The sequence below is a fragment of the Columba livia genome, chromosome Z (genome assembly GCF_036013475.1).
Source record: "Columba livia isolate bColLiv1 breed racing homer chromosome Z, bColLiv1.pat.W.v2, whole genome shotgun sequence".
In the NCBI taxonomy this organism is placed as follows: Eukaryota; Metazoa; Chordata; class Aves; order Columbiformes; family Columbidae; genus Columba; species Columba livia.
Window position 1 is genome coordinate 51,732,261 of NC_088642.1, and position 17,577 is coordinate 51,749,837.

Below are 17,577 nucleotides of genomic sequence, written 5' to 3' on the forward strand. Positions count from 1 at the left end.
CCTGTGCTATTCAGCGTATTAACAGCTTAGCTGGATTCTGCCATGTAGCCTACCAGGTGCTTTTACAGACCAACACTTCAAAAGGGGTGAAAAAGAAATCTATTTATCTGCCAGTCACTCAGTAGCACAATCCTGAGACAAGCTGTGTTATACAGCATGTTCTCTTCACATCTATCCATTTTCTTGGAGAGGACAGTACTGAATTCTTGCAAGTCATATGGAAGTTATGTTCCAGTGATCTGCACTTGTCAAAGAATAACTGTTTATCCAGAGCCAAGTTATGACATCAGAGGCACCTGCCAAAAATTATAGCACAGATCAAATGTGGTATTCAGAGTTTGTGCCCTGGAACTGACTGGTCATTCCACTTGGTGTGTTGCAGACTTCACGAAATGAAACTGTGGGTTTGTGTTTTTTCCCCCTGCCATTAAAATAATTCATAATAGCAGATGTCATCACTCCCAAAAAAAATGAGTGACGGATGAAAAGATTTCATCAGTTATTTCTGGCAGTTGGAGTCCTCTTGAAAAGGGGAACCCAGGGGTAAAACTGACACTATTCAGTAATCACTCAAGAAATCCATACTTTGACAGAAGAGGAAGCTACTGTACAATCAAAGTAAGAATTTATATTATTGTATTTTGGCCAAAATAAGATTTTTCTCTTCCTATCTTGCCTAAAGATACATGCATATACAATTATTTTACTGTTTAAAAATAATGCGAATTTGAATAATGCTTTCTTCATCTTCCCTCCATGACCTTGAATTATGTATATTATGGTGTACCTCATTGGAAGATAATCTCATTCCTGTCTATTTTATAAAATATCAGAGGCATTCTGTCTTTGTTTTGTTTTACTCTAATCTTAACTCCAGCTATTAACCTGTATTTTTTTCTATGTCTGTTTTATGTATTACTAGAACTTCTGTATTACACATACTTCAGCTGAAAGCAAAACCCCCATAAAATGAACGTGTAAGGGGTTATTCATCCTAATGATGAATTGATCTGAGTAATTTAAAACTTTTTAGAACATAAACTGTAAACAGGTTTTGACCTTGTATACTGTACTGTAATAATTCTGTAATGCTGTAAATTGTTCCATGCTTAGGCAAACAAACTCCAGTGAAGGGCAAAAGGAATAGGAGACTAATTAGTGGCCTGACAAAGATAAAATAGCTCATAGTCATGATATGACCCAAGGGACTGAGTCCTGTTGAAGTCTAAGATAATCTTTCCATTGTTTACAATGGTCTGAAAAAAGCTCTGAAGGGACTGTGGAAATTCTTTCATAAACATGTTCACATTCAACACTAAAACTGGCTGAATCCTCAAATTCATTGAAAGTGTTAAAATTAGCCCTAACTCCACCTTTTAGAAAGGAAATATTTTTAAATATATAAAAAACATTCTCGTTCAATGTTTTGTTCTTCCTGCAAATATGTTGGAAATAAAATAAATAAATTCAGTCCAGTAAGCCAAAAAAAGAAAAGAGAGAGAGAAAAGTAGGTTGGTGGGGTTTTTTATTAGCTAAACCTTCTTTTTTAATTATGGATCTTTTAGATTAAAAGTTACTTTGACATTTTTCACAAAATGTGTTCAGTTAACACCTATGCTGAATGCACTAAAACATTTCTTACTAAAAAGTAAAAGATTTTCAGAGAATCTCATTGTATGTACAAGTATTGTCTCTCTATATAAAATACTGAATTTTGAAGACAATGGCTAATGCAAGACATATACTAAATAGAAAGACTGAAAAAAGGAAAGAAAATGCTTCCTGAAGTTTCAGAAAATATTTTTTTCTTTTGTTTGTCTAGTTTAGATAACGATTACTAAAAATAGCTCTTCTACTCAAAACATCAAGTGACATTTCTGACTGAAAACTTTCTCTGGCAAGAGTCCAAAGTAGAAATACAATTACAAAGTGTGTAGAAGAGAAATTCATTGGATTAGATATTTGTTCAAGCCCCTTTTTGTACCTCAGTGGGGGTTGTCTGAGATTACGATAATTCAAACAGGGTAGATGAGGAAAGGGCTAAAACCAGAGCATTTGGAAACACACTAAATTTAACACATTCAGCCTGCAGAGGGGATTAAAAGACAGAAGGTTGTGCTACTGCCTGTTTCTATATTAATTTTGTGTCAGTGAATAAAAGTTGTGAATATAATAACTTTCAACTGGAAGCAAAATTTCTTCTCCCTTGGACTAGAAAGATCTGTTGAGGAAAAACTACTCATCATTCACACTTTGAACCTCCTTTAAATATGCTCTGAGACAGCAGTTCAAAGAGTTTAGAGCAATGTACTGTATGTAGATGCTATCTGCATTTCATAGTGATTTGCTGTTTTACAGATTGCTGCATGGCAATGTGATTTATGGTTTGATTATAAATGTAGGAGATTTTTCTTTTACAGTGCTGTTAATTTTATGTACTATTACTTCTTCTTGTGGACACTCCCAATAAATTGATAATTTGTTAACACTTAAATTAATTCCCATAAATGAATGGTGTAAAAAAACTCTTTCATGCACACATAGACGTTTTTCTGACAGTTAAGTTTCAGAGCTATCAAATACTTAAGCCACTTTAGCCAAGATACAGTTTCATCTTTATTTAAATGTTGTTTTATTACCTTGTCTCCCCCAAAAAAAAAAGCAGTCAACTATACTTTAAATTAGCAGGTAGGACGGCACAACCCATAGAAAAATAGTCCCTCCTCAGCCCTCTTAGTTGAAGACTTAATAAAAGTCTCTGCCTTGCACCAGTGTTACGCACATTTTTGTAGCCCTGAATGGGAAATGTACTGCAGAAGTTTCGTAACATATATTTTCAGTCCATAAACAATATTGACACTGACTCAAGTCTCGGAACAAATTATTGTGAATCCATGGCAGTATTGTTGTTGCTTATTTCACTTTCACATCAGTGGAAGAATTTGTTAAAACAACCTTAAGAACCTCTTCCTTGCTCACTTACCACCCAGGCAAAACTGCTGGAGTGACTTTAAGAACATGTATTTTCTACTTGAAGAGAAAATATAACTGTCCTACTAGTTTCTGAACTCTGAGATACATGAGTAAAAGAATGAAGAACAGGTTTGTCAGAATTAAGTCCATTTGTCAGTTTAACTCCAATTTATGTTATTGGGACATAAAAAAGAAAACAGAAAATCTATTAATAACAAGAACAACAAAAAAAATATATTTTCTGGAGCAATAATAAAGAATTTGTTTGACACAAAGAAAACAAACCTAGAGAATTAGTCAGACATACAAACCGTGCTCGCAAGCAGAATCTTTCAATTAGAAAAAGAGAAGGTATTACATGGTATACATGAACTCTGATCTCTTTACATGGATGTTGTAATGCCAGGCTCAGAGAAAAGATGCTTTCACACATCACAGCACAAGAGATACTGGCTAATAATGCCAGACAGAACCATCTTCAAAAGTCTTACATCAAGAATGTTTTAGCAAGGACCACGGCAATATCGTGTGAAATATTCACTGTCACTGACATTTCTAGGAACTATTATCAAATCAAATGTTCTTGGCTTGCAAAAAGTCTCATAGACATGCCAGACTAACATATGCAGAAGTACCGCCATCTTGGGGGAACCTGTCTGACCACAGCTTGTTCCTCTGAGTGGAGCAGCCAAGATTTAAGGCAGCCAAAACCCTCACATGGCCGCCAAAAACCTAAACAATTCAGACCTCATATGAAGACTGGAGGCCCTCTTTGTACCACTTGAATAACATCTACCAGAAGTTTAATAATCATAAAAACTTAATCTCTAGTGAAAGGTTAATGTGTTATGGCAGACTCGTACATGAGGCAAAGTATAATAAGGTTTGGAGGGCAAACCTACTCAGACATTTTGTCAGCAGCTTGCACTTGGCATCTGAGGCAACCAGATAATTATCCAAAGAGTGTCAAGTGGGCAGCTGCTACTGATAGAAGAGCCTTTAAATGGTGTAAAGACCCAGGTGACCTGCTGGTCTGGGAATGATGAAATAATCATATTCCATCACTCACTGTAGCAAGCTATTACCAGAGCATTTATTCTAACACTGCTCAATGCCTATAGAATTAAGATACAGATAGGGCATGTGCTAGTGTGTCTGTGACATTCATAGTTTTTGCGAGATGAAGCCTTAGATGAAACTGTTATTTTCGGTCCTCAAATTGAGACAAAAGATCATTAAAATATCACATGTATTCCCATTTAGACCACATCACTGATAAGCAAAGCACTTTTAGCAAAAGGTGGTAGAAGAACTGCTGTACCCACAGCATGGTAATGACTCCCGCTACATCCTGCTGTGCCATATCTACATCACCTGCAGTCCACAGCAAAGGAAACACCAGAAAACTTGTCTGCCTCAGAGGAAAATATCTGATTGTGTTGGTGATATTGCAGCTCTTGCTGACTTGCTGTGGAGAGGACCAATATCCTTACCACCCAAGCATGTCTGATACTCCATCACAGATATTATATTACATGCACTGATCAATTCACACTTACTACTCCAGTTGGACTGTGTCAGTCTTTAAGCAGCTCAACTTTTTTGTGGAAAACTACTGCATCTGGAAGTGGTATACACTTTTCTTCTTGTTAAGCATTTTTTTCAGTCCAGTCAGACTTAGCACTGAGTTTGGCAAAATAATTTTACATTATTGATCTTTCTAAAAAACAGGTCCGTGAAAATGATGCCAAATCACAAAATATTCAACGTCGGAAGATGTCAAGATCTTGCTTACATGCCATTTTAAAGCTTCAGGAGTTTAAAATACAGTATTTGATAGGAAGACCTTACACATTGTGTTGTATCTAACTGTCCTTTTATTTTCTCTGATCTTCTGCTGACAGCATTGCAGAAATCAAAGGTTTCATCAGGTTGGCGCACATGAGCATAGTCTTCATAGTATTTATCAAGGATATTTCATAAAGTATGACACTGCCTATGAAGCAGACTCACAAGTACATATCAGGGTCTATGAGGCATTAATTCATCAGCCTTACAGAGTGGATGGCTGACAAAAGTATCTAGCGACAACAGAAGATAGATGAAGACAGGGAAGCAAATGGATTTCATACGAACCCTCAAATTATGTGCTGATCTAGTAATAGAACACTCAAGAGAATGATTTTGAGGGGTTTTTTTTCTTTCTTGCATCATCCCGCCGCTTGCTGGAGGGGCTTAGTGGAGGAGATTGATGCAGGAAATCCTGCTTCACAGTTGGGGTAGAAGTATAACGTGTTGTTGGTACCTTATTTAACATCATAGCAACGGAATATTTGGGCAGCAACAAATATAGTATATGATGCATTTTTTTCTGATTATTTCACTTGGGAATAAACAACAGAACTTAACTTTTCAAAGTACCATTTAGATCTGTTAAACAATGTGTATTTGTTAATACTAGCAAGTGCCTCAGATATACACGGTGATTTTTAAAAGTCTTCAAGTTTGAATACTATGCATTTAGCAAGGAGAAATTCACCTAATTTCTGTCCTGTTTCCCATATATCGGGACTCATCTCTATGTTTTAGCGAGCATTACTTTTAACAGTATTTAAGACTGAATTTTGATGAATTAAAGAACATGGCCATAACAAGCTCCCCAGGGCTTTGCACTCTGTGTGCTTCAACTTCAGATTTATAATTCCCCTGCATATTTTGCACTTGATATAATTTGGAGTAGTAAAAGGAATCATTTAAAAGCAACATGTTTCCCTTAGGTAATAACCATTTATGGTATCTTTTAAAACTGCAGGAAGCAGAAAAAGGGAAAGCCCTTCACAACATCTCATCTGAACTTCAGTGATAATGGCACTATATTTGAAAGTATGTTTCCTAGTTCTTCCAAAACCACTTAAAATCTCTCACATATTGAGGCCTCCACAATATTTCAGTGAACTGTACCATGAGCAGTCATCAATCAGTAACAAAAATATGGGTATACCATTTAACTATCACCCAAGGCCTGTTTCAATGCCTTATAATTTTGATTCAAGGCAAAGTAAGCATCAGGTACCTCTTCTTCTCAGGTGACACATTCTATTTCAATAGTAATTCATGAGAAAGAAAATGCAAGGGGCTAAGCAGCACAGAATCTGCCTCAGTTTATGCTCCTGACCGCTCTGACATCTAAATTGCTTTTCAGAAAATGAGCAAAAATACCAACTTTCGACACCACAAGATGGGTGGCCATGATGCAGAAGAGCTGAAGAACTTCTGGGAAAAAGTCATCGAAAAGCAAACTAAGCAACGAGAAGGTGAAGAGTCTAGGTTAAGCAAAAGTGCCCTGAACAAGTAAGTGGTATTTTTTCTTTTGCACAAGACAGCAAGGCATGTCATCACATGCTTTAAAATAAGGTAACCTGTTATTGTACTGCTTTATTCATAGCACAGATTGTGTTCTGGATCTTTGGCACTTTTCCTCTCACAGCTGCTTGTCTCATATTTCCATGGCTCTTCTGCATGGAAACTCAGACACCTCTCACCTCTGAACCTCATGAGCATTCTTCAGAGGCCTTGGATCATAGCCACATGAAAATAAAGCACTTTGGCACTATGGCTTGTAACAGACAGAAAATATCAGGATTTTTACCTGGAACTGGTACAGCTACACGAATAAATAAAATATTACATTAAAGAGACAGGCAAATCATTCATTTAATGTGCAGCATAAACAAATCCATGGCATCTTTATCATGTTTAACAGCCTTTTGCATCATATCAGCCCAAAAATAAAAATGTATTTAATGGGACAGGAAAATCTTATTTTTCCATTTCATGAGCATTCCTGCTATACAACACATAATTCAAATGTATTCTCTTTTTTTCCAAAGCAGTATAAAACAACAGGCACTTCCCAGAAAGAGCTGTGACCGTGACATAGATACTCTGCACAAGTGTCATAGGCTGCTTCAAATACTTGCTCACCTCAGGAGTTTGAACCAGAGTCCCTCCCACACTAAGTAAATCCCTTGACTAATAATGGATGGAGAAAGAGGATAAGAAATACCTGTGCCTCTTGCATTTTTCTGATGGGCTTTCCTCTTGGAGTTGACAAAAGTTTCCTGCATCAACTTTCCTCAAAAGTGGGACATTCACATAAATTAATTTTACTTCAGCAAACCGGCATGTGCTGTTTCTTTAAGAAAAATGCCAGGTATTCTGACCCTAGTGCCCAAGGAGGAAGATACTATCATAACTTCAAAGATGAGGAAATCAGAATCTGGGCAGGCAGGCCGTGTGTCCCAACAGAGTCAGATATAGACAGTCCTGCTCCCAGTATCTCACTCAAGCTAGTCAGTAATATTCCCAAAACAAAATCACAAAGTTACTGGAGAGAAAACCTGTATAATAAAACCTAGGAAAGTGTTTAGCTGCACTGGAAACTTTTGTCAACCTAGCTTCACAAAAAACTACTACAAGAAGATATTGCAAACCAGTTGTAACTAGGGCTGTAGATAATATTTTTAACTTCACAAAGTTAGAAATGTTAAAAACTTTCATCAGATCTTCTCTGAATAGAAAAATAATGTAGTGAAAGAACTTTGAATATATCTAAATTTACACAGTTAATATGTCTTAACTGTCTGGTCACAACTGAAATAGACCCAAGCAAGGTCCTTGGTCAAAACCCAAATTATTCATAGAGTTCTCTAGTTTGAAAAAAAAAAAGGTACTTTCAGGAGGTAATAGGCAGTTTGATTGCAAAATCTACAGGTCCACTCCCTCATGTAAGTGGCACCTGGGAAAGTTAGGTGGCTTTAAGTAGAGACAAGTGCTCCCTCTGTGACACCTGGGACAGTAGTTGACAAGAAACAAACGTGCTTTCAATAGCAAATTTTTGCTAACTAATCAAACTGGGTTTTTTGAGGTTTAACTACACACACAAGAGAATAGTGAAGCCACAACAGGTTTGAAACACAACCTGAAATCAAACTCAGAACCCAAATATTTCCATAGGAAACAGCTACTGCTAAGTTATTCTCAGATGAAATCACTGGCTGCTGTTCTTTTTAACACACTGAATGTAATATAAAAATCCATATATTCCATTATGCATTTGGCATTACTATATGGTATCTAATCTTATAGCATTGCTGGTTCAGGCATTTCATAACACCATTTCCTTTGGAAAATGACCCAGCCAACAGTATCTTGCAGTGGTCCTTAGTGATTTGCTCTTTTGTCTGTACTGTACTTGTATCTTGAAGCTATGCAGCTCCTCTTGCATGTGACACCAATTCCTTACATTAAACACATCCAAGGTCTGCAGAGATTTTGGGTACAAAATGGTTGCCCTTTTTCCTTTTTATTTTCTTCAGAGTAAACCAAAATTGATGTATTTAGAGTTCTGCTTGCTCTTCTCAACAGCACTTTATAGTAAACTTAGGGGCTCGGGGGGCATAATTGTATTTTTCATTTTACACATCAGCTGACCTTACTGGATAGACAGTACTTCTATGTGGCTTTGAGAATACCTCAGAGTAAGAAAACAGAGCTCTTCGTACTGACAGTATTTCAGCAGTTGTTTGACCCATTAGGAATCTAGCAATGTCAACCACTGATAGCATCAGCACTATCCCTTTCTCCCCTGCATTCCCAATCTAGCAAGCCAGAGACATGTGTAGATGGTAAATAAATACAGGACAAGTGCTGTGGTGATGAAAGAGAGGAAAGCTTCAACCCTGCTGAAAAGCCCCAGATACATTTGAAGGATTTGGCTCAGTACTTGCTAAGCGCTTGTCCTCCCTTTACAGGCTCCGCCACGAATGGACTCTGCAGCTGGAAGGCCGAGCAAGGCAGGTCCAGGCGCACACAAAAACACAGAAAGGACAGATGACGCTGCTGCCCATCGAAGCTCTTCCCTCACCAGATAAAACCGCTGGTTGAAGTTACTGTGAAAAAAACAGGAAGCATCAGGCCTGACTCTGACCTTCTGCATTCACCTATAAACCAGCAGTTATGCTGCTGGACAAGCAAAAGGTCAGAATCTGGCCATTTTCCAGACTGCTTATTGGAGCTACTAATAAAGTCCTACTGAAATTCAGTGCAAGAATAAGGCCAAAGTAAATGATCTTGGAAAAAATGCAAAGGGATAGATGAGAAGCAGACACCCTTAATTCTCCATGATATATTATTACTGCAATGCAGTAGGACTTTCTTATGTAACTCTGTATTTCCAAGTGACAACGACATATTTGTAGAAAAGAGGATCACTTATTTAATAGCAATAATACATTCAGACGGCTGCATGCAAAATTGCGCATTTCCATTTACAGAGCTCACAGAGTCTGGCTTAATGCAGATAGAAGATGTTCTGCCTGTCTTGATGAGCCACAGTGAAGGGAATTAAGGATTAGTCTGATCAGCTCGACAGAAGGAGAAATGTATTCTTTAATGAAATCGGGGGGAAAAAAAGAATGAGCTTTTCTGATCAACATATAAGAAAATTTACAGATCTTAATCATTAAATGAGCAGAGGAAAGGATTTTCACTTTCATGGGGGAAGTAAGACTCCTGAGGTTATTATGAACAAGTCTGAGAAATGTCAGAGCAAGTGACTATGAAAGGAAGCCTGAAATAAAACGCAGTGAATCAGTTCATCATAACAGCACGGGAATGCTTTGCAAGGTATCGCTTGCTATACCTGGTGTGCACTAATCCAGATACTTGCTGCATTTCATCTTCTTCTAGGTCAGGTAAAGTACAGGGAAGAGTAACAAAACACAGGGTAATAATAGTGTCTTCTGTTTACCTATATATCTGAGCGTTTAAATACTGTATTGCTTTTGAAAACGTACTTGTTATCTCTTCAGTTAATTTCTTCAATAAGCAAGAGAAGAGTCATAAATCTAAACAACTATTTTTCTCTAACAATATTGAGCCAGGTGGAATTTTACCTTGCATCTTTGTTTATACTGAAGAAGTAGATAGGAATACAATTGATAAATTTTGAAAGAAAACAAAAATTAAAACATTTTGACTCAATATAAATACCTTTTTATCCTTTTAAAACAACATTTCATTAAAACCACAAAATTTTACAGAATGTTCCCACCTTTTCATAGGGACATTCTCCCACAGAAAAAGAAAAAAAAAGAAAAAGTCACAAAAATGTTGTTATCCCATGAAGGATTAAAACAATTAAAACCTTGCAAAATGTTCTTTGGTTATTGAAAACTGGAAGGAGTGTAGAATCAGTCTCTTTTCATATAAACCAACCCAAAAAGCAATTGTTTCTTCTAGTGTTTGTTTTTGTTTTGTTTTTTTCATTAGGGAAGCAATGCTGAAAAATAATAAAGTTGTAGCTGTTTTTTCCTTTGCAGACTGGTCTCTTTCCTCTGTGTGCATTTATTTCCTACTATTCTCTGCCCAAGTCAAACATTATCTCTGGTGAAAAAGATCAAATAGGACCTGAACCTGCTGACAATTACACAAAAAACATAGTAGTTCACTGTTTTGCAGCAGCCTGTTGAAACAGAGAAATGCCAGACTTCCCAATTCTGAAAACCAGGTCTATTAGATTTGATAACTTAGTCATGGCTACCCACATCAGTGCAGCTTACGCCTACTCCATGCCAGTGCAACAATGGAATAAGATCCAAGAAAAGCTGGCCTGATAAGAATACATTGTTCTTTTACATTTAGTGCCAATGTTTTTAATTAGGAACACTTTTATAATAGTATATCTGCCTGCTTCTGAAGTTATGTAAGACACAGGAAAAAGGCCAACGAAGTAGATGCAGCACATGCAGCAATTTACAGCACCCCCCAGAGAGCACCCAAAATCTACTTTAGGTCCCTGAGCAGTACGTTTTCCATCAGGAGCTCTGAGGAAGTTGAGAGATGTGTGAAGTCATTTGTGCCAGCAGCAGCACGTTGACACACTGGAAGGGTTTTGTGAGCATTGTTTATCTTGACAAGTACAAGGAATCACTTTCAGTCAGGAAAGGGTTTCTGATATATTCACTGCAGCACAGAGTGCGTATATAACAAGTGTAAAACACTAAAATCCTCCCACTCTTAGTCAAAAGCAGCTCTCTGTGAGTTGCTCAAGTGCATATGCGTTAGTTGTGCTTACCTATTTCAACACACATTTTACATGACAGCACTGTCCTGGTACCTGCATGATATCGAACGCCAGATGCTTTTTGTTCCCAAATGTGGATGTTCATCCATTTTTCACTGCCACTGCACACACAACCAGACTGAGAAAGGAAACAAGTACGTGAAATAATAAAGTCTAGTAGCCGGATGTAGTCAGATAATGCTGCTTGCAAATTGCAAAGCTGAAGGCAGACAGTAAAGTGACTGATAACATTTTGTGGTTTTGCTTTAGTTACTGAATTGGTGAAATTCAAGCCTAAATTTAAACATTTCGGACATGTCTGAAAATGTCAGACCTGTCTTTCATTTTTAAAAAAGCATGCAAAGAATAGTCAGTTCGATATTTTTTTCCTCCCTTGTTCCTAGTTCCTCTCCCTCTCCAATGGAAAAAAAAAAATATTCAAATGAAAATTTTGATTACAATAGCTATATAATGAAATTTGGACTAGCTATTTGAGAAGAAAAACTAACTATCCAGACTCTTTTTTTCGTTGGTGTTCATTAATTTGCCTAGTAGACAAAGAATTGAAACTGAATATCAGTTAGCCTTCATAATCAGTACCACCCTGAGCCTGCACTAGTATGATGTTACTATGTCTTATATCTGCATACAGGCCAGTCCAGCACTTGCCTAAACCAGTAAGGAGCAACTAAAATTGTACAGGATTTGGTCATGGGACCTTAATTCATATGATATATGATGCAATAGGTGCAGATCATATCTATGTGGTAATGCACTTAAGCTGGGATGCTGATGTCAGCTGCAGAACACCCACTTAGCATGCCTGGCAGATAATGTGAGCACATACTACACTCATTCACATGGTTACTCTTAGGTGCTGCGTCTGATCTGGGAACCAGTGACTAATGCTTGAAAGACAGCAAGGATTGCTTCCTTAAACTGAGCAGGGCCTGTTGTTGAAGTCCAGCTTACTCAAATCAAGGCAGTCAAAAGGGTGAATATAGACCACACTGAGCTGCAGTCTGGCTTCATTCAGACTCCATCCAGAAGCACTCACACAATCAGTTACAGATAGGACATGTTTAAATAAGCAAAAACTCAACACATGTCAGCTGCTGCACTTGAATTAGCACTTAAATTCAGAGCAGGAGTGGGTTTTTTAAGCTAAATCCTTGATTGCCTGCACTTGCCTGCACTTGTTTGGATCACTGAGCAAATTTAAGGCATGCAAAACAGATTTCTTTCAAAGAAAACAAAATCAGACCGTAAGTTCCAAGTGCACGCCAAAGGACCTTAGCCTCTAAGGATCTGAGACAAGTACTAGCTCTTCAGACAGTTTTGCAACACTTGCATAGTAAGGATATTTGGTTCAAGAAACCAGATTAGACTGAGTCTGGTTTAAGCCCCTGAACCATGCTTAGTCTAACATAGGGACCCAGGGACCTCAGTTGCAGACACTTTGATCTACCAAGCCACTGGAAGGTAATATGCTGAGGCGTTGCTAATGTAGATGAGTATAATCCGACCAAAACAGTAGAGATGGGATCAAATCACATTAATACCTTTTATATAGGTTTAAAGGTGGACCTTACCAGATACTACCACTTAGCTCAGGAATGATAATTTAATTACACAGCCAGGCAGATGTGCTAGCATGCATAATTATGCACAGCCTTGTCACCTGACCTACTGGAGCTGTATGTGTTGGAACAGAGTCTACCCACACTACAATAAAACTCAGCATAGATCTGGCTTCTGGAGCCATAAAACAGCTATGTGTGGTTCAGTTCTACAGTTAAATGATAGGAATATGAGAATAATTACCAATTTCCCAGCCCAAATGTTCCTCCTAATTACAAACTGGCTGTGTCCTGAGGGATGCTGTTCTCTACCTCGCCTATTAAACTTCACTGCCACAGTTTGAATAAGGAATAGTAAATCAGATAAAAAATACTTGTGGATTGAAAAGGGCATCTGTAGATCAATGAAGATGAAACAAGCAGTAGCTCTATGTACTTATATAGACTGTATACTTATACTATATACTTATATATATATATATATATATATAAGACTATATACTTATAAATACTTATATGTAAGACTTCAGAAAGTCTTATACTTCCTGAAGACACTTCCCTTCTTGAATAAAGCATTACTATACTATTTATTTCTTACAGAGAAGGACAGGAGTTATCCATGGTGTTATGCATTTGATACAAAATTGCACACAAAAAAAATCTGTAGTCAAGACTGATAATACAAATACCTACTTCCGTTTCCCATCCATTTCAGCTGTGTGTATCTATCTGTGTGTTATTTAGTGGTGAGTGTTTTAAACATATTTCAAGCCAGGGTGAACACAAAGCAGGGAAAATTCCATCCCCAAAATAGGACAGTCTGACAAATAGGCTGATAAAGGGTTATTTTAACAGGGAAGCCAAATTTAATGATTGGTTGCTTCGTTTTACCTCCATAATTAAGTGTACTTGTCTCAAATGCCATTCCTTAAATGAAATAATAATTTCCTACTACGGACTATTAACATGTGAGAGACTGCTGACTTAATCTTTGCCTGGTACTTAGTGCCAGTTTTCAGCCTCAGCCTCAGCCTCAGTGGGTCTACTCACAATGGTAAGAATTCATAGGTTTGCAATCAAGGTCAGTATTTTTTCTACAGCTAACAGCAGCATCATCACAGAGAATTATAATTTCAAATAAAGGCAGTAATAAAACAAACATCTGATAAAAAACAAAGGGGGAAAATGATGAAGTAGCAAATCTGAAAGATAATACTTTATTTAGCTATCTTGGCCAATTCTTTAAGAGATAACCCTTTGTGTTTGACTTCCACTATGATTGCACTGCACATCCAACACAAGCATTGGTGTCATTTGGTCAGAACTGTAACTTCGCTATATATTTTGACTATTCAACCACAGGGAACAGTTCAAAAAATAGACTTAAACAGAGAAAAGCTCTTGACTCTATTAGATTTATTATCTAACACAGATACACCATATCTGCAAAATAGTGATGCAAAAAGCACAGTCTGTATTGTCTATTTGGAAATAAGCAACAGAAAATTACATTATCGAAGAGATTCTGCTATAGTTAATGTTCTTTTTCTCCCTCTAATGTGCTATTCTAGTTAACAACTGCAATCCTATTGTTAGAGTTTGAGGTTGCAGTATAGGCTATGAGTCTAATTAGGCAAGAAAAACATAACATTACTGAAGTGGCCAAGAGTGTTATTCCAAGCAAACCTTTTGAAAAAGTACCTGTGTTTGCCCTGATATCTTAATTTTAATTTTTTTCAGGGTGATGTTAGCAACTGCAGTTTCTTACAGAAATTCATTTTGTAAGAATTGTATCGGTACTATTACATGTATTCTAATATGATTACAAGCCCACACAATTGTTCATTTTTCCATGTAAAAAGTTCCAAATAACAATGCTGCCTCATTAGTTACTGCATACTGTTGCAGCAGAGTTGTTGTTAGAGCTTAGTTAATGATAAAGTGCTAACTAATGAATTGATACTTTGAAGCTTTCAGATAGTACACAAGTTTACTGATTTTATTCATACTGCCTCAATTATTAAATATGTGTTTGTAATAACACGACTAACAGTCACTGAAAATAAGCCCTACAAGCAGTAAGGACAGTCTAACCTAAAATATCAGAAACAGCAGTTATTATCCACCATCTCGAATGAACACTTAATAACCTGGAACTAAGTCCCTTCAGGCTCCATTTATGATATGTACACACTTCTGCTGCAGCGGTGACAAATATTCCATTTTCCCAGAACTAATGACCCCTCAATAATATGTACTAGGGGGCTGACAATTGCGTGGAATGAATCTGACAACAAACTAACAGAGTGCAGCCATGTTTGAAAAGTTTTATGCCTAAACCATAGGCAAATTTGAGTACTTCCAACTCATAATAAGCCCCTCTGGAGCCATATCAAAATTCTGTAGCATGTGTTTGGTCAAGACAGTTTCTGCATATACTTTGTTTATTTTCAGTTTGGTTACCTTTGGCCATTACAGATAATTAGGAGCAATACATGAAAGTAATTAATATGTAACACTTCACTGTGTTCTGACAAAATGCTAGTGTCTCATGGGACGTCTTATTGCTTTAATTGGTGGATGCACTACAGAGTATTGTCTTTATCTCAAAACCAAACCAGTTTTTTTTTATTCCAAGGCATCTCTGAAGATCTCAAAGTAGGCACAGGCGTATCTTACACTTTACTGCAGGGATCTTGACAGCACTCAGTTAATATATCACTACAAAGATTAAGGACGCAGAACATAAGTACACCTTCAACTACATCAGCTGCTATACTTACAGTTTAACTTGGACACTGCTGCTACACACCCTGAAATCACCAAGGAAAACAGCCAGTCCTGACAACAAGGCCAGCACCTGTCCCACCAAGCTAGTTTTGAAAAGCATAATACTGACTGGCCTAAATACTGCTAGATTTGTTTTCAACAAAAGCCAGCACATTTGAGCAGGTACACTGCCTAGTTCCATCAGTGCCATCTTCTCTTCCAGGCACTTTCTCATCTGGAACCTCTGGCACCCAGTTGTAAAAGCTCCAAACCTAATGCAAATTCTCCTGGCTGCCAGACCTCAATGCACCTTAAGAAAGTCTGGTATTTCTGTTGGCAAGCAGGCAACAGGAATGCACAGCTAGGCTGCAGGATTTTCAAACAGAGGAGCTTTATTTATGTTGTCAAGAGACAAGAGCAAAATTTGAATTGGGAAAAATACGGGCTTCTGGCATGAATCCTAGTCGATGTGACAGGCTTCTGGAGTTTTGCTCTGATCTGGCATGTAGTTACTATGTATTCCTGATCTGCAAGCTGTAGCTCCTAAACTGCAGAGCAATTCCTGACTTTCACACATATATTTTCTAACAAGAGACTAGTACTTGAAAGACTTGTCTCAGAAAATTATTTTTTCATCATTGAAACCAAATAGAAATAAAAGCATCCAACTGTACCTTCCAATGCTTCAAATTACTCCAGATTAACATGTCAATTAAAAAGTAAACCAAGCTAAACACATGTATGTGAATTTTACCCACATAAAAGACATTTATTCCAGCAATATTACTTAATCAGTTAAAATTGAAACAATTAAAGCCTTCCACATGGAGGAATTGTAGTTAAAAATAACTTCTTCTGTCCCAAAGAAAAACATACAGACACAGTATGCTAAATGCTTCAGCAATTCCAATTTCAAGTTTATGAAAATGTCAGTTCGTAATGCCCCATCTCCAATCTGGAGGCAACACAGACACAGTGCTCCATCTTACGGTTTCTTAATATTTGGTGTTCTGCACAATTTCACCTAACTGTTTGCCAGCCATAGGAGAAATATATCAGAGAGAAAACCCATGCTAGAGAATGTAAAACACCCATCCAGCAGATCCCCCCAGCAGGCTCAGACACACAGGTTCTAGGAACCTCTAAATAAAGAGCTGCTTCCAGAGCAAAAAGATTTTTATTCTTTTGTTTTGCTCATCTGTTGTTTTCAGGGTTTGGGGTTTTTTTTGGGGGGTGGGAGTCTGTCAGAAGAGCAAGGTCAAAGGAGGGATGTTCAAGTTCCCATGATAGTGTTGGCAAGCTGAACTTCTGCTCCCTCAGTCTGGAACCAAGTTTTGCCCTTTCCTGCAGGACATATTTTGCACCTCTCTATCTGTGCCGCTGAGGAGGGGGCTCCATCACCTTCTCCAAGCACCAAAGAGACACACAGGTATGTGCAAGAAGGCCACGTGAGAGGGATGGTCAAACAGGATAGCTGCCATTCTGCTAGTAGGGCTAAGAACAAAAGCTACCTGCCAGTCTTTGTGCACCCCACTTTTCACAGCCTTCCTCAGCTATTTACTAGGAATAGCAGCCCACTAGATCTGTGAGTAAGAATGTGGAAAGAGGATCTGAGGACAGGAACCTAGATACACCCTGGTTTTCTCTTCCCTCTCACCCTGAAATTGCACGTGACAGAAGCTGCTTGAGAACTGCTGGCTGTGGTCATGTCAGTCCCAAACGCACCAGCTGCAGGGCAGTCAGAAGGATAAACCCACGCCAGTGCATGTCAGGCAAAGTTTGTCTTCAATGTTCACATGCAGATCTATGACAATAGGAAGAATGTATAAGCAACAGAAAAATTAAAGATGGAAATTAAAGTCAAGGCAACAGTGCCAGGGCACAGTACTGAGCAGACTAACAGGTGCTCTGGAACCAAACAGAAGATCCAGAAAAAGAAAGCTTTTAAATTGTTTTTGTATATTTCTCTAGGCAAATAAAAGACAGTTCAAATGAAAATTTTGAATGTGTTCTACGAAGTCTGTTTTCTCAAGAGCCCTTTTTCCCTAGGTTAACATTTCTCGGAATTTATGGTAAAGTTCTCATTAAAGTCATGCTAATTTTAAACCCAAACAGCACAGAAAAACACTA

The 17,577-nt window shown here is 37.7% G+C and overlaps 1 protein-coding gene across 1 annotated transcript; it reads left to right on the forward strand.

Moving 5' to 3' along the window:
- Positions 1 to 351: 351 nt before the first annotated feature.
- Positions 352 to 10,374, forward strand: LOC135577403 (protein FAM240B-like). The gene is made up of 3 exons (XM_065046983.1): positions 352 to 618; positions 6,176 to 6,324; positions 8,787 to 10,374. Exons 2-3 carry the CDS (start codon positions 6,179 to 6,181, stop codon positions 8,917 to 8,919), a joined length of 279 nt encoding a protein of 92 aa, XP_064903055.1. The 5' UTR covers positions 352 to 618; positions 6,176 to 6,178; the 3' UTR covers positions 8,920 to 10,374.
- Positions 10,375 to 17,577: the final 7,203 nt, after the last annotated feature.